This window comes from Chiloscyllium plagiosum, unplaced genomic scaffold (genome assembly GCF_037043375.1).
Source record: "Chiloscyllium plagiosum isolate Xiang-an unplaced genomic scaffold, Cpla_swu_hap1 HiC_scaffold_19, whole genome shotgun sequence".
NCBI classification, from domain to species: domain Eukaryota; kingdom Metazoa; phylum Chordata; class Chondrichthyes; order Orectolobiformes; family Hemiscylliidae; genus Chiloscyllium; species Chiloscyllium plagiosum.
This window is the reverse complement of record NW_028270157.1, coordinates 14,072,695-14,091,000: the sequence shown is the minus strand read 5'-3', so window position 1 is coordinate 14,091,000 and position 18,306 is coordinate 14,072,695. Positions and strand designations below refer to the sequence as shown.

Here is an 18,306-nt window from a genome sequence, read left to right as displayed (position 1 = left end):
TGCAGTAAATAAAATCTCTCGATACAGCAGGATAACAATATGGCAGATTTAGGAAATTTGGCTAGCTACAGGAAGCAGAGCGTCGGTGTATGTGTGTCTTTTTCTGGTTAGCAAGATGTAATGAGTGGTGTGCCACAGGGAGAGGTACTGCAGCCTCAACTTTCACAATTTATCTGATAAAGAGACCGGAGGTTGGTTGGTAAATTTGCTTGGGAAGCAAAGATAAACAGAAAAGCAACTTGTGAAGAGGAGACCACCAACGGACACAGAAGTAATGTGAGTGGACATAGATCTGGCAAATGGAGTACAACATGTTATCTACGTTCACAGAAGAAATAAACTATAAATTGAGATTGTTACATAAGATCCTGAGGAGTCTTAACAGGCTTAACATATTAAAGATGTTTCCTCTTGTGGGAGAATCTGGAACTACGGGTCATTATTTCAAAATAAGGGGTCACTAACTTCCACAGAATCATTGAATTTTTAGAATAGGGCGGAAGGAGACCATTAGCCCATCATGCCTGCTCCAGTTCCATGACCTAGTGCTAACCTCCTGCCTTTTCCCCTTATCCCTGTACACTGTTTCTATCCAAATAACCATCCAATGCCCTCTTGAATGCTTCAATGGAATCTCCCTCCACCACATGCTTTCCAGACCCTAACTACTTGCAGAGTGAATGTTTTTCTCACATTAGTCTCGCTTCATTTGCACATCATTTAAATTTATGCCCTCACTTTCATTTTTCCTTTAACTCATGGGAACAGTTCTTCCTTGTCTCCTCTCTCCTGCTCTGGTGGAATCTAATAACAGATGGGCAATACACTTTATCAAGTTACCATCTATGTACTAAGATGAAAAACTCACCTCAGTAAGCATTTCTGTGCAAAAACTTTCATTCTATAAAAGCTCAGATGCATTAGGATTTGCCAAGCAAGTTAACAGCGTTACTCTGACACATATAGAGAAGACAAACTAGTATTTTAAAATATTCTCTTCAAGAACACTATTGCCAGCTAACAACAGGTAGCTTGATTGCAACCTTTGAGAGAGGGAATCTTCCTGTTGGTTATTGAACACCTGGCCAGCTAACTTGACTGGATAGACACCAGCACGACCTTTCCAATACAATGAGCACCGCAGCGCTTATAATGCGACTCTGGTCTCTATTTTTAATTCTCCCTGTTGTGAGGTCGTACAACTTGAAGCCAATCCTTGCACCGCAATGGCTGCCACGGATTCCTCCTCAAAAACACACGCTTCATACGTAAGCTGACATCACATGGTATTTTGATGTGGATGCAAAAGGTTGGGTGACAGACTCAGAAAACCAGGAGCTTCACCAGAAATCAAGAGAATACTCAAAGAGCAGAGTTTTGAGAAATCGTTCGACAACAATAACAGGAAGATAGGTAGGTGATGAAACAGTGATTGATGATGGGGGAGCAGAAAGTGTAAGGGGTGAGGACAGCACAGGGTGAGGGGGTTGAGGGAGCATGCAGGGATATAAAATGGGAGAAGGTGACACAGAGAGCTGTGAGGCTCCAGCAACATTCGCAAACAAGGCAGAGAATCTGAAAATTAGAAACCTGGGGAACAGGGAGCACTGTCACCTGGAGGTAGTTGGGGTCATGGGATTACAGCGTGGACAGAATGGGGAAGTTGGAAATGAGAAGGTTTAGGGGCTTCCTGATCACGGTAAGGAAAATGAAGATCGGGGATGGGATGAAAGAGGGAATAACGGCCAACAAAAAAAAACAGATGCAGGAAAGCATGGTTTGGTAGAGCATCAGAACTGAATGCAGGATGGATGTTATTGTCTATGGCAAATTGTGGCCATTACACAAGCGAGATCCTCAAATACTTTTACAACGTACCAAAACCTTACATATTGATCTTGGCTGTAATCAGATGAATGAAAAACGTACCTCTTCGCTTTTTGTGAGTTGATGTACCATGTTGGCGGAACAGGAGGTAGGGTCTATTGATTGACCATTCTGTTGACAGCCAAGCTGGACCAACTCTCGGCAGTGCGTGTGACAGGTATACCTGCAGTCTGGAGAAAACAGATGAGAATAGCTGGTATCAGTCTGCTGCAAGGCTTCACTCAGCAACTATTGGCAATAATTTGATGCGATAACCCAACTGAGTAATATATAATCCAGCCCACAATGCTGGGCTTTAAACTCAGTTATTACATTGCAAGTCAAAAAAGTGTTTGGCCACCATCATTAGGATCAGGTTTTCAAAACATGATGGTGACTGACATCCCAATACAAAGTAGCCATGGGAGTCAGTTTAGTTCAGTTGGCTGGATTGCTGGTTTACAGGGCAGTGTGATACCAACAGTGTGGGTTCAATTCCCATCACTGGTTTGAGGTTACCATGAAAGACTCTCTTTCTCAACCTCTTCCCACACCCGAGGTCCGGCGGCCTTCAGGTTAAATCACTTCTCTCTAATAAGACAGTGGCCTGGCAAGTCAATGGTAACTATATGCTTTAGCATTAATCTCCAAGCAGATATTCAACACAGCTTTCATCTTGCTCAAACTCAGTTGCCTTTCCCGGAGCAGATCATTCCCTCTCAGCCCCTACCCCCCATTTAGAAGTACCACCCCCCACATCACGCAAGATTCCCAGACACCGCAGTCTCAGGGATAGTCCTACTCCATTGCCATGGGTTTATATTGGGCTCAAGTGAAGATTGGACCCTCATTTCTTTAACTTCTCTCAGAAAGCATCCAACCAATTCTCATTACATTGACTAAATGGTAGTATCAAACTGATCTCAAGGTGGGGTACTGACTGATAACGATGGCCATTTATTTAAAAACAAATAGAGTCACAGATGTACAGCAGAGAAACAGACCCTTCGGTCCAACTCGTCCATGCTGAGCAGATATCCTAAATTAATCTAGTCCCATTTGGCAGCACTTGACCCATATCCCTCTAAACACTTCCTATTCATAATCTAAATGGTGTAATTGTACCAGCCTCCACCACTTCCTCGGACAGCCCATTCCAGACATGCACCACCCTCTGCATGTAAAAGATGCCCCTTAGATCCCTTTTACATCTTTCCCCTCTCAGCCTAAACCTATGCCCTCTAGTTCTGGACTCCCTCCACCCCAGGGAAAAGACCTGGTCTATTTACCCTATCCATGCCCCTCATAATTTTATAAACAATAAATGAACAAAGCTGGAGCTTTTTCCCTGGGAAAAGAGAAGATTTGAGAGAGGAACTCAGGATCATGGGGGGGGGGGGGGGGTCTGGACAGAGTATATGAGGAGTTGTCGTACCCATTGGTGGCAGGGTTGAGAACCAAGGGGTCACCCATTTAAAATCATTGGCAGAAGAAGTAGATGTGAGGTAAGGGAGACCTTTTTTCACACATTCGAGGGTTGGGATCTGGATTGCACTGCTTCGGAGTGCGATAGTGGAAATTCTATTGTGGCTTTTGAACAGAAATGAGACAATTATCTGAGCAAATCAATATAAAGCTACAGGGATTGGGTCTTACCGAATCACACTTACAGAGAACAATTTGACGATTCTACATGCTAGTGATGCTGACTTGAGATAAATATTAATCAGGACATCTGTACTCTTCTTTGTTTAAGAATGCCGAGGGATCTTTTACTCTCATCTGAAGGAGATAATGAGGTCCTTGATTCAATTTGTCATTTGAGAAACCGCAGCCCCAGCAGTACAGGGCTGAAGCATGGATTGTGCGTTGGAGTCACTACAATTGGACACTTGTACCTTTGACCTTTTGGCTGGAGTGTGACCAAATGCAGCATGGGTAGCTCACAGTTGTTATCACCTTAAGACTTTAAAATGCAGGAACACGTAGGCCCATTGAGTCTGCTCCACCATTCAGTGCGATCATGGCTGATTTGATAACCCTTTATTCCACTTTCCTGCCTTTTCTGCATAACCCACTATCCCCTTACTGAGGAAGGATTTATCTTGGCCTTAAATATACTTAGTGACCCACAGGCCTCTGTGGTAAAATATTCCACAGATTCACTACCCTCTGAGAGAAGGATTTCCTCCTCATTTCCATCTGAAATGTGTGACGGCCCATAGTCTGAGATGATGTCCCTTTGGTCCTAACCCCTCTCATGGGGAAACAACCTCTCTGCATCCATCTTGTCAAGTTCCCTAAGATTTTTGTATGTTTAGGTTGTCCACCTTGGAAACAGGAAATGTAGCCCAGGATTGCACAAAAATGTAAACTGCGGCCATCAAAATAAATGTACGTATTTAAAAGGTATGCTGTCAAAGTACCTCACTGAGGCCTGGAGTTGTCAACTCTCTGGCAGATGTAAGGTGAAAGGTTTTACCACATGGATTCCTGCCTCTGACCAGTCCATCCTGGTCCTCCCACCATTGGTCACTTGACATGTCCTGCTGTGAGGGGCTTCACCTTTCACTGGGAAGCAGCCAAGCTCTTCATTTCCAATGGCTGATTCTTGACTCTCTGTCAAGCTGTCTAGTCATCTGCATCGCCGATGACAGACAAACGGAAGAGTTCGACCACAGTGTTTCTTAAATGCCGCAGTGATTACTTTCCCTGGCTGTGGACATGAAAAGCAACGCCCTCAAAATTAACCTTCATTCCCTAGAGTCTCCTGGGGGCAGAATTTTCATGCACCCAGTGCCACTGCCTTCTCTATTTCCAATCCTGCCAACCTCAGCGACGTTTGACCATTGCTCACTTTTTTTTTCCTATAATCACATAATCACCGTGTTACTAATTAAAAAGAACATTACCAAACATTACTCACCAGGAAGAACAATAAATACTGAGTTAGGGAAAGAGGGAACTAAATTAAAATAGGGTGAAGGGGAGAAATAATGCACTCCAGACCCCCGTGGTGCCCACCGCTCTCTGAAGGCATCATGGGTGTTGGCACTCCCTCTACATAGACGCTCAGGAATGAATGTAGCCACTGAAGAGAGGAAGGCAGTCAGGAACAATGACCCACTCCAGGGCCCACTGTGTGGAGCTGTTAATAGCAAACTTGGCCAGTTTCAGAGCTGGCTACCCAGGGCGGCACGGTGGCACAGTGGCACAGTGGTTAGCACTGCTGCCTCACAGCGCCAGAGACCCGGGTTCAATTTCCGACTCAGGCGACTGACTGTGTGTAGTTTGCATGTTCTCCGTGTCTGTGTGGGTTTCCTCCGGGTGCTCCGGTTTCCTCCCACAGTCAGGTGAATTGGCCATGCTAAATTGCCCTTAGTGTTAGGTAAGGGGTAAATGTAGGGGTATGGGTGGGTTGCGCTTTGGCGGGGCGGTGTGGACTTGTTGGGCCGAAGGGCCTGTTTCCACACTGTAAGCAATCTAATCTAATCTAATCTACCCCTCCATCCCCCACACCAGGAGCATTGGGCTGAAGTGCAACCAAAAACACAGCACATTAAATAATCAAACAGGAGGTGCAACTACCCAGAACCAATATACACATGGTCCAGGGACTCAAGCACTGCAAATCAAACAGTTGGGCTTGGAGTCCACAATTTAGGATGACAGGGAACAGCTCCGTGCAACACCCTCCATTGCTAGTCCCTTACATCGTCAACTCTCACTACATCGTGCAAGTACAGTCTCCTGCATCCTGAATTAGACATCCACGGAGCTAGTCACCAGCTCATTCTCTAACATCAGAGACTGTCATGTCAGTGTACTGTTGAACACCTCCAGCCTGTCAAAAACAGGGCCAGTGGTGGTGAAAGGGTTTGGTGGGACAGAGAAAAGCCAAAGTTTTTGAGGAGATCTGGTAGCACAGCGATGACATTGTTACAAACCCAAAATGTTCCCTATCCCTTTCCCATGTCCTGTAACAGCCAATGAGAAAAAGGAGTTGCTCTCATTTTTGTTCACCATGCTGACCACAACAAAGCAATAACAGAGTGATCGTTCTCCGTTAGTAAAAAGGACTGCATTAGTGTAGACACTCAGAGGCTCACTACATTAAATCCAGAGATGAAAGGATTGCCTTATGAAGAGAGATTGAGCAGTTTGGGCCTCCGTGGAGGTTAGATGGTTGAAAGGAGACCTAACTGAGGCATAGAAGATGGTCAAGGAGGAGAAAGCGAGGACTGCAGATGCTGGAGATCAGAGTGGAGAATGTGATGCTGGAAAAGCACAGCAAGTCAGGCAGCATCTGAAGAGCAGGAGAATCAATGTTTTGGGCATAAGCCCATCAGGAATGAGGCTTGTGGGCTGGGCGCCTGAGAGATAAGTGGGAGGGGGGTGGGGCTGGGGGGGGCGTGGAAGGTAACTGGGAATGCTATAGGTAGATGAAGGTGGGTGAAAAGGTGATAGGTCGGAGAGGAGGGTGGAACAGATAGGTGGGAAAGGTGATGGACAGGTCATGAGGGCAGTGCAGAGTTGGAGGCTTGGGACTGGGATAAGGTAGGGGCTTGGAAATGGGGAAACTGGTGAAATCTACATTGGGACCCTGCAACCCCAGGGCATCAAGTTGGAAGATGAGGCATTCTTCTGGATGGTAAAGGTTTGGCGATGGAGGAGGCCCAGGACTTGCATGTCTTTGGTGGAGTGGGAGGGGGTTAAAGTATTCAGCCACGGGGTGGGTTTGTTTAATGCGTGTCCCAGAGACGCTCTCTGAAGCAATCTGCAAGTTGGCATCCAGTCTCCCTGATGTAGAGACCACATCGAGAGCAACGAATAGCAAAGTACAAAGCACAAAGTAGTGCCTTTCCTCATTGGAGTTTAGATAAATGAGAGGTGATCCTATTGAAACATACAAGATTCTGAGGAGGATATCATCTCATCGATTTTGTTGGGGAAGGCTGGGAATTGGGGACACAGCTTATTAAAAAGTGTCCCTTTTAAAACAGAGATGAGGCCTTTTTCTTCTCAGACAGACTGGAGTTTGTGGAATTCTTGTCTTCAGGAATTTGTTAGAGGCATAGAATCAGAGAGATGTACAGCATGGAAACAGACCCTTCGGTCCAACCTGTCCACGCCAACCAGATACCTCAAATTAATCTAGTCCCATTTGGCCCATAACCCTGTAAACCCTTCATATTCGTTGACCCATCCAGATGCCTTTGAAATGCTGTAATTGTACCAGCCTCCACCACTTCCTCTGGCAGCTCATTCCATACACATATCACCCACTGTGAGAAAGATTTGCCCCTTAGATCCTTTTTATATCTTTCCCCTCTCACCTTAAACCTATGCCCTCTATTTTTGGACTCCCCTACTCTGGGTAAAGATTTTGTCTATTTATCCTATCCATGCCCTTCATGATTTCATAAACCTCTAAGGTCACCCCTCAACCTCCAATGCTCCAGGGAAAAAAAGCCCCAGCCTATTCAGCCTCTCCCGAGAGCTCAAACCCTCCAACCCTGGCAACATCCTTGAAAATTCTCTTCTGAACCCTTTCAAGTTTAACAACATCCTTCCAATAGCAGGGAGACCAGAATTGAACGCTGTATTCCAAAAGTGGCCTAACCAATGTCCTGTACAGCCACAACATGACCTCCCAACTCCTGTACTTAATGCACTGACTAATAATGGCAAACGTACCAAACGCCTTCTTCACTATCCTGCCTTTCCTGTGACTCCTCCTTCAAAGAACTATGTGCCTGCACCCCAAGGTCCCTTTGTTTGGAAACAGTCCCCTGGGCCCCACCATTAACTGTGTAAATCCTGCCTTGGTTTGTCCTTATAGAGGTTTATAATATCACGAGACGCATAGATAAGATGAATAGTCAAGCCGTTTTCCCCAGGGTAGGAAGTCCAAAGCTAGAGGGCATAGGTTTAAGGTGAGAAGAGAAAGATTTACAATGGACCTGAGAGGTAACTTTGGTGCATTTATGGAATGAGCTGTCAGGGCAAGTGGTGGAGTTTGGTACACTAACACTATTAAAAAGATATTTGAACAGGTACATGGATAGGAAAGGTTTAGAGGAAAATCACCTATACCGTGTATTCAAAAAGAATGGGTACCCAATGAACACAGTCCGCCGATTCTCAGCAACAAACCCAAACAAGCAGACAAAACACGTCCAGAAACCCTAGCCACTCTCCCCTACATCAAAGACATCTTGGAAATGACTGCCAGACTACTCAGACCCCTCGGCATCATCATAGCCCACAAACTCACCAACACACTAAAACAGCAGCCAATGAACTTGAAAGACCCTGTTTCCATGCTGTACATCTCTATGACCCTATGCAGACAACACGCAAAATTAATGTCATTTACAAAATACCATGCAAGAACTGTAACAAACACTACATTGGACAAACAAGCAGAAAGCTAGCCATCAGGATGCATGAACACCAATTAGCCTCAAAATGACATGACCCTCTCACGAGTATCCTTAACATACCGATATGGAAGGGCACCACTTTGACTGGGACAACACATCCATCTTAGGACAAGCCAAACAGAGACACGCACAAGAATTCCTCGAAGCATGGCATTCCAACCGGAACTCTATCAGCAAACACATGGAGTTAGACTCCATCTACCACCCCCTGAGAAAAAGAACAGGAAATGACATCACCAACCCAAAGAAACCCAAGCATATAAATAGAAAGCAGGAATCATGTATAGTGCTTCACCTGGAGGCCCACTGAAGATGTTACTTAGGAGGGTGACGAAACATCTGGAAATGAACCTTCCAGCTCAGCGAGCAAATCTATATCCAGAACCTCAACCGGAGCTACAAATCTTCTCAAAACTCACCAGTTAATCTATTTCATCGACATCGTCAGAAGTCGCACAACACCAGGTTACAGTCCAACAGGTGACGTTCTTATGAAGGAGCAGCGCTCTGAAATCTTATGATTTCAAATAAACCTGATGGACTATAACCTAGTGTCGTGTGACTTCTGACCTTGTCGACCCTGGTCCAGCACCGGCACCTGCACATCATTGACATTGGCTCAAGAGATACTGACACTCCCCCATTCTCCTACGAATGGGGGCCAAACAGCCCTTTTCATCTCCTGGTGAAGGCAGACCGGGCCCAGGTACCTCTGGCAATGCAGCACACTGTCAGTACTAGACTGGGTCACCAAATTAAATTATGTCCTGCAGCTCCCCACTGCAGGGTGTTATACCCCAGCTTTACTGACCTGGTGTAGCCACTACACCAAAACCGATAGCTCAAATAAAAGGTAAGATAAGAAACACAAAACCTTCCAATAATGCCATAAACTGGGAACAGAATGACAGACTAAGTCCAAGTGGGATGTGTAGCATTGCCTCTTAAAAGGATAAAATCTGTACTTACAGTCTACTGAACTAAAAACACATACAAGTCTAATTAAGTGTCTGCACAGGTTACAACAGCTTTGTTTTGAATCAACTGGAATGAACGCTGGGTGGAGTCTGAGAGGCAGACAAACAGGGTACTGGATGTTGAATCGTAGGTGACTAAAACAGGGCTTAGCTTCTGATCTTGCTCTGAACTAAAGAGCTGCAATTGCACTTGTTGATTTTACCATCGGTTAGATGCAGTGAGTAGTTTTATAAGGCCGGCAGTTTTATAGCCACAAGTTTGCTCTTTCTAGGGTTAACAGCAGAGCATCTGAGAGTGATTCACATCAGCAGAAGTTCGGAATAGAGGGAAATCCACAATCACTATACCACCGCACAGTTAAAGCTTCAGGTATCAATGATGCAGCAGAAAAGACTTTTACATGTTGCTGTTATCAGACAGCATATTAGAAGAGAAAAGGCACCTACCCCTACCTGAAGATTTTCTCCTTGTTACCTGAAACTTGATTTTACCCGACAGTTTGCATATAGCTATTCCCATCACGATATTCCAGGAAAACAGCTGCTTCCCAGTGAAGCAAGTCACTCTGATGTCAGCAGACTCTGCATCGAACAAACTTGTCACAGGATAGTGTACGTCTGTGACTGATCACTGGCCAAACCCCATCTCCTTGTTACCCAACCTCTTTACTTGCTTCATTTGCCTGCCTCCCAGCCAGGAACAGTGAACGGCTGTCCGTTGATAGGTTTGGCCGTCTAAATCGGTTAGTGTAGCATTTGAATTTCAAATGGGATGCTATTTTAAATGTTCAAAAATAGCCCTGCTGAGGGAGTCCCATTATTACACGCTGGAGGTGAGGTGTGAATCAAAGAGCACAACACGTATCAAAGCAAACACAAGCTACACACTTGCTTCAGAAACAATCGATTATCCAATGTCCCATTAGTCCGCTCATTAGATGCATGCAGTGCTTTCAAAAGGACGGCTTTGCTGGAGAAACCAACCATTTAATTATTCAGAGCTTCTGAATGTCTCAAGGTCTCTGTGCCCTTGTCTCTGAATGTCTAACCCCTTCACATTCCTTGCCGTCTCCTTCACCCAGGGAGCAGCTCATTTCAGGCTCCATGCGTCCCCCACAACCATCCTGACCTACATTAGGTCGCTCAGCCTCCATATGCCCAATGCAATCCTCTCACTAACTCCGCCACAAACTTTTGGGATGGCACAGTGGTTAGCACTGCTGCCTCACAACACCAGGGATCTGGGTTCGATTCCTGTCACAGGTGAATGTCATGTGGAGTTTGCACATTCTTGCCAAAGATGTGCGGGTTAGGTGAATTGTTCAGGAGTGGGTGGATTAGGTGTATTAGTCATGAATAAATATAGGGGAATTGTTCTGGGTGGGACACTCTTCAGAGGGTCAATGTGGACTTGCTGGGCCGAAGGGCCTGTTTCCACACTGTAGGGATTCTATGAGGATGTATGGCTGGACCACACTTGGAACACTATGAACAGCTCTAGTGGGTTTTTAAACATACAAACTACACAGAGGTGGCAAAGACATGAGCAAGGATGATAGAAATATAGAAACAAGGAAAATAGGCCATCTGGTCCTTCTAGCCTGCTCCACCATTCAGTAATTTCTCCTCATCTCAGTCCTAAATGGTTTATTCCGTGTTCTTATACTGTGAGCCCTGAAACCCGAAATGAGAATTTACAGCTATAAAGAAAGGTAGACCAAACAAGAGCTGTTTTCTCTTGAAAAGCGAAGGTCAAGGGGTGACCTGATAAAAGATGTTTATGATTGTAGTTAGATACATAGCTAGAGTCATAGAGACATAGAGATGTACAACACAGAAACATACTCTTTGGTCCAACTCGTCCATGCTGACCAGGTATCCTGTATAAATTTAGTCCCATTTGCCAGCACTTGGCCCATATACCTCGAAAGCCTTCCTATTCATATACCCATCCAGATCCCTTTTAAAAGTTGTAATTGTACCAGCCTCCACCACTTCCTCTGGCAGCTCATTCCATACCCTCCCGTTCTGGACTCTCCCACCCCAGGGAAAAGACTTTGTCTATTTATCCTATCCATACCCCTCATGATTTTATAAACCTCCATTAGGTCACCCCTCAGCCTCGGACACTACAGGGAAAACAGCCCCAGCATATTCAACGTCTCTGCATATCTCAAATCCTCCACCCCTGGCAACGTAAATCTTTTCTGAACCCTTTCAAGTTTCACAAAATCCTTCCGATAGGAAGGAGACCAGAATTGCACATAAAATTGCAAAAGTGGCTTAATCAATGTCCTGTACAGCTGCAACATGACCTCCCAACTCCTGTAATTAATGCTCTGACTATTAACGGAAAGCATACCAAACGCCTTCTTCACCATCCTATCTACCTGCGACTCCACTTTCATGGAGCAATGAACCTGCACTCTAAGGTCCCTTTGTTCAGCAATATTCCCCAGGACCTGAGGCTGGAATCAAACCTGGGTCCCCAGCATCACGAGGCATAAAGATGTACAGCATGGAAACAGATCCTTCAGTCCAACTTGTCCATGCCGACCAGATATCCTATATAAATTTAGCCCCAAATACCAGCATTTGGCCCATATCCCTTCTTGTTCATATACCCATCCAGATGCTTATTAAATGCTATAATTGTACCAGCCTCCATGTCCTGTACATGACTTCCCAACTCAATGCACTGACCAATAAGGTCAAAAATCACACACCAGGTTATAGTCCAACAGGTCTATTTGGAAGTATTAGCCTTCAATTTAGAAGCATTGGCCAACAAATAATTCTATTAGACTATAACTTGGTGGTGTGCGATTTTTAACATTATCCACCCCAGTCCAACACTGGCTCCTTCACATCCCCAATCCGTAAAGACTGAATAAACAGAATAAACACTAAGACTGTGACAAAGGTTGGGTTTGAGGGAGACCAAAACTATGAATACAAGGCAGTCACCAGTAAACCCAATGGGAATACAGGAGAAATGTCTCTACCCAGAGAGACAGAGGTTAGAATGTGGAACTCACCACCACAGGGAATGGTTGAAGTGAATATTGTGGGATCTAAAGAGAAGTGAGGTAAGTAGATGAAGGAGAAAGGAACAGGACATTATTATTATAGGGTTTGGTGAGGAATGGAAGCCCATATAGCCACTTAAGATGCTGGAGGCCGGTGATTGGCTACAGAAGTTACCATATAGGAGATGAAAGACCCGAGAGAAAAAGGCGAAAGTGGACAGAGAGAAGTGATGTGAAAGCGAGCAGACGGAGGTGGGAAATGTGGGCGGCACAGTGGTTAGCACTGCTGCCTCACAGCGCTGGAGACTGGGTTCAATTCCCGCCTCAGGCGATTGACTGTGTGGAGTTTGCACATTCACCCCCGTGTCTGCGTGGGTTTCCTCCGGGTGCTTTGGTTTCCTCCCACAGTCCAAAAGATGTGTGGGTTAGGTAAATTGGCCATGCTAAATTGCCCATAGTGTGAGGTGAAGGGGTAAGTGTAGGGGTATGGGTTGCGCTTCAGCGGATCGGTGATGGATTTGTTGGGCCGAAGGGCCTGTTTCCACACTGTGTGTAATCTAATCTAAATAGGGATGGTGCAGGGCAAAGGAAATGGAAGAAACACAGTAAGATTTATGAACAGCAGGTGAATACTCAGCCCATCAGGTCCATTCCAGCTAATAAAGAGCAATACAGCCTAATCCTGCCTTCCTGTCTGTATTCTTGGAGGATATCAATGTCAAGTGTTTTTTTTTGGAACGATCTCGGAGGGTCTCTGTCTCTACCACCCTTTCAGCCAATGAGTTCCAGACCCCCACCACCCTCTGGGTGGAAACATTTCTCCTCGATCTTCCTTTTTAACCCTCTGATGTGACTCAGGGTCAACTTGCACTCGATAACCTTCCTGGGAAATGCTTTGTTTTATTTTAGCATATTAAAAGAGCTATATAAATGCATGCTGTTGTTGCTTGATAGAGAGAGGGGAGTAGAAAAGGAAGGAGACAGGACGAGTGAGGAACGATATGGAGAACCATATGTCCATGGCTAGATATTCCTGAATGGATTGCCTGATGAAGCCAGGAGGGTGCCTGTCTACATAGAGTCACTGTCAAAGGCCCTTTGGCCTATTGAGACTGCACCAGTGGAAAACCACCTCTTAACTATCCAGCACTTGACCCCTAGCCATCAGGGATGCCAAGGCGAAAGTGAGGACTACAGATGCTGGAGATCAGAGTCAAGATTAGAGTGGTGCTGGAAAAGCACAGCAGGCCAGGCAGCATCCGAGGAGCAGGAAAATCGACTTTTCGGGCAGGAGCCCTTCATCAGGAATGATGAAGGCCTCCTGCCCGAAAAGTCGATTTTCCTGCTCCTGGGATGCTGCCTGGCTTGTTGTGCTTTTCCAGCACCAGACTAATCAGGGATGCCAAGTCAGGCAATCTTCCCACTCTTACCCTCTGCCAGAGGCTTGTGTCCAAAGGATTGACAGGTTAATCCTAAACCAGTTGGCCACACACATCCCCTTGGCCATCAAACCAGAGAGTGGGACTTGAACTCAAAGCTCCTCGCTCTGAGCCAAGGACACTACCCTGCACAAAAGGTGCCAAACCATTCCATCAAAAAGAGCAGGTAGCTCATATCCGTCACATCCCACTATCTTGTGAGATCATCAACAGCCAATCATATAAATATTCTTCTGTTGACCAACAGTCAGTAATTCATGAGCTTCAGCGGATTGGATTCTTTATGATCCTGTTTCCTGCAAGAAGCACTCTTTCCTGTAAGTGATGCCTCATGTTTAAGATCTGCAATAAAGAGATTATCGCCATTGAATCACCAGCAATATTAATCATTAATGAAGGCCCCGCTCTGACAAGGCTCCATGCTGTTAATGCTTCACAGGTCCTAAAATTGACTGGACTTCTCTCCTTCTGCTTACCATTGGATAAGGTTACTCGTACAGATGGAGATCATTCAGCCTGTTACGTCTGTACCAGCTCTCTGCCAGACTCCTCAGCTAGCCCCATTTTCATACCCTCTATTTTTGCCTCATTTCTTTACATCTTCAGGCAATTCGCTTTTAAAATTTAGACCAGAAGACATGGGAGCAGAAATTAGGCCATTCAGCCCATCAAGTCTGCTCTGCCATTCAATCATGGCTGACAAGTTTCTCAACCTCATTCTCCCACTTTCTCCCTGTAACCCTTGATACTCAAGAACCCATTTCAGTCTTAATTGCACTCAACGCCCTGGCCTCCACAGCCTGTGGCAATGAATTCCATAGATTTCCCACTCTCTGGCTGAAGTTTCCCCTTATCTCTGTTCTAGAAAGGCCTTCCCTTTCCTCTAAGGCTGTGCCCTTGTGTCCTAGTCTCTCCTACCAATGGAGAGATCTTCCCAACATCTACTCTGTCCATTCGGTATTCTGTATGTTTCAATTAGATTTCCCCCCTCATCCTTCTAAACTCCATCGAGTATATGAATTTATGAAATTACGATTGCGCCTGCCTCCATCTCCTGCTCAGACAGAGCATTCCAGATCCTGCATAAAAAAAAGAAAGGTTTCTCCACACACTGTTGCTTTTGATATCCCTCTCATTCACCTTAAGTTGGTGCCCCCTGAGTTAGAATGGTAGAACCATAGAATTCCGATAGCGCAGAAAGTCGCCATTCGGCCCGTCACATCTGCACTGAGCCTCTGAAGGGTATCCTACCCGGACCCAGGCCCTTTCTGCAAATGCGAAAAGATTCCCCGGCAGGTCTGTCCCAGATCCCCTATGGATGTGAATATCATTAGAGACACATTGCCAGAGCTGACCCCCTACTAACCAGGTAGTTACAGCAGTAGTGGTGGTTGTTAAGAAGAGGAGAAAGTACCAATGGCATTAACTGTCTCTGGTTGTAGTCCATTATTATCCCAATTTAAACCAAAATGTAACTGGAAAATAGGAAATGGGAGGCAGATGTAGGCCACTCAGCCCCTCAAACCTGCTCCACCATTCTGTATGATCACGACTGATTTTCCACTTCAGCTACACTTTCCTCCATTACTAAATTAAAAACAGAAAGATGCTGGAAATCAGAAATAAAAATGGAAATTACTGGAGCTTTGCCAGCAATTACTGTTTTTGTTTCTTTCCCCATTAGTTTGTATCCCCTGGAGTTAGTTATTGAGGAATGTAGACTGATAATTGCAATTCCTCTCTTTATGCGAAAAGAGAGCTCTGCCAGAGAGTTGAGGCAGTGCAGTGAAAATAAAGAATTAAAATGGCAGCAACAGGTTAGACCATGCAATATGTTGGACTAAACATGCAGATGCTGATTGCCCTGGGAACACAGATTCAAATCCCACCATAGCTTTTGGCAGCATTTAAATTTGATCAATAAACCCAGACTTGGGAGACCAACCAATCTCACTGATGATGGAGTCCCTACAACTAGAAATAGACCATTCAGCCCATCAAGACCACACCAGCCCTCCAAAGAGCATGCCACCCAAACACTGACCCTATATTTCCCATTGCCAATCCACCTAACCTACATGTCCCTGGACACCTCAGGCAATTTAGCATGGCCAATCCACCTAACACACACATTGTTGGACAATGGGAGGAGACCAGAGCACTCCGAGAGATTACCACACAGGCACAAGAACAACATGCAAACACCACACAGTTAAGGTAGAATTGAACCCAGGTCCATAGTGCTGTGAGGCCACAGTGCTAATCACTGAGCCACCATGCCAGCTACACAGTGGCTACGAAACTATCATTGCTTGTTGTAAAAACTCATCTTGTTTCACTTTAGGGAAGGAAATCTACCATCCTTACCTGGTCTGGTCTACATGTGACTACAGACCCAGAGCAGGGCAGCTGACTCTGAAATAGGTTAGCAAGGCATTCTACCATAGTTCCTGGATAATACATACTGGCCTTGCCACTGATGCCTATATTTCATGACTGAATAAGGAGTAAGTGCTTTTTATCTGAACTGAATTTGCCTGACCAAATACCAGGAGGTCAATGTACTATCCCATTCTGAAACTGCTAAACACTCAATTTCTGGAGCAGACTTTGTTCTATACACTGGGACAGTACACCGTGATGCTCCTGGAGATACAGCAATCAAAATTAGATCAAATTCAATTCACTTAAAAGTTTTTCAAAGCATTAGCTCTGGATTATTATTCCATTATTGAGATATTTTTTATTTATTGGATGTTGAGGTTCCCAAGGAAACCTAATCCCTGTGAAGAAAGCTGGAATGATGCTGATGCATTTAAACATTGCAACTAAATATTTAATATGCCATTTCTAAATTCATTTTTGCACCATCACTAAGACCACCCGTTTCCTCGTCTGTAACATTATCAAATGTCACTCCCGTCTCAGCTCACCTGCAGCTGAAACCTTCCTTCACATCTGTATTACCTTTAGAACCATGTATGAAAATACATTTCCGTCTGGCCTCCCATGAAGGCAGTACGAATGCAATGGGCTGAAGGGCTGTATGATTGTCAGCTTCTGTGAATCTACTCTCCCTGGGAGGGTCTGAAAGTCTGGTGTCCTCAGCATCCTACCTCACATTGTGTCTCATTCCCCTCTCACTCTGTCTTCACTGACCTTCAGCGATGCACAGTCAAGCAACAGCTGGATTTTAAAAGTTGAAAATTTCTTTTCCAATCCTTTGTCCTTCCTTATACTGTAAGCTGCTCCAGTCCCACCATCTTCTGAGATATGTTCCTCCAATTCTGACCGCTTATGCAATCCTGACGTCAATCATTCCACCTCTGACAGCCATGAATTCAGTTGCCTAGACCCTAATCTCTGGATTCCCTTTGTTTTGTATATTTACGAGTGAATTTTTTTTTTAAAACAATAAAGTTATTAAAAATACAACCAATAACAAATACCAGTATAATAAAGAGAAAAAAACCCACAAATTACAATACAACTAACGTCTACTAACTACTAACCTACCCTATAATACAAAACAAACCCTAACATTGTGTAAAACAACACCAATAAATAAGTGACTAATAGATCAAAAAAAAAGCAAAAGAAAACAAAAAAATAAGCAAAGCTCCCAAACAAAAGAATGGGAGCGTTGTATATGTACCCGTATTAACTCAGGAGTCCCCCCTCCATGGCCCAGGGCTCAACAAACCTAACTATCCTGGTTAACAAACGCCCTAGTTAAGATAGCTGACAAGTCTATATCAAAATAACTCAAGTTGGGCTGCCATTGGATACTGTTCTTGACTTCCTTCCTTGAAGATATCTGTAAAATATATCAAAAGCTTTTGGTCACCACCCCCCCAAGCATGTGGCTTGGCACCATTTTTTTGTTCGATATTACTCCTGTGAGGCACCTTGTGACGTTTAATTATGTTTACAGTGCTATCTGAAGACAAGTTGCTGCTGTTTGAAGTGCCATCACATGATCCTATCTCTGCAGCTCTACTATAACGTGGTAGAAGTGTATATCCTTGGACATAATCCTGCATAAACCCTGCATTGCAAACAAGCTGGGAGCTTCCAACTATCCAACATGGCATCTAGGTTTCCTTTCAGAATGGTGAGGTTTTTAAAATGTAAATTGCTTGTAATCTAGCATGGATTTATAGAAATCCCACGAAAAGTATGTCAAGACTGTAACAGGATGAGATTCTAGAGCCTCTGCTGGTCAGACTCTGCCAAGCTGCTTACAGCCTGTTCCCCCCCCCCCCTCCGTCACAGTCTATCTTAAAGGACAGACGCCAGAATGGACAGTGTGGTCAGAACCATGACAAACCCACAATGACAGCCAGGATATGAATTACTTCCTTATTTCATTATCTGGTGCACTGCAGCTCATCTCATCTTGACTGAGGAAATCAATGCGATATTTCAGTGAAACTGCTGTAACATTGATTCACTGCAAAAGGATGAGATCTTTCTGAAGCAAGCTCACTTGGCTCAGTGCGATTTCACAGCCAGTGGGGGTGGAACAGTGCTCCATATTTGGTAGACT

The 18,306-nt window shown here is 44.8% G+C and overlaps 1 protein-coding gene across 2 annotated transcripts in view; it reads right to left on the bottom strand.

Annotated features, from left to right (window-relative positions):
- The window catches only part of rassf3 (Ras association domain family member 3), a 212,528-nt gene that overhangs the window by 142,214 nt on the left and 52,008 nt on the right, over nt 1-18,306 (bottom strand). Inside the window, exons 1-2 of one of the 2 annotated variants that reach the window (XM_087997033.1) lie at nt 9,743-9,824; nt 1,930-2,057 (exon numbers count right to left, since the gene is read on the bottom strand). In XM_087997033.1, the coding sequence (XP_087853159.1) occupies nt 1,930-2,057; nt 9,743-9,809 (195 nt within the window). In that variant the 5' untranslated portion in view covers nt 9,810-9,824. Of the gene's footprint in view, nt 1-1,929; nt 2,058-9,742; nt 9,825-18,306 lie in introns of those variants that run through there. The other variant, XM_087997032.1, reaches the window with a different exon arrangement.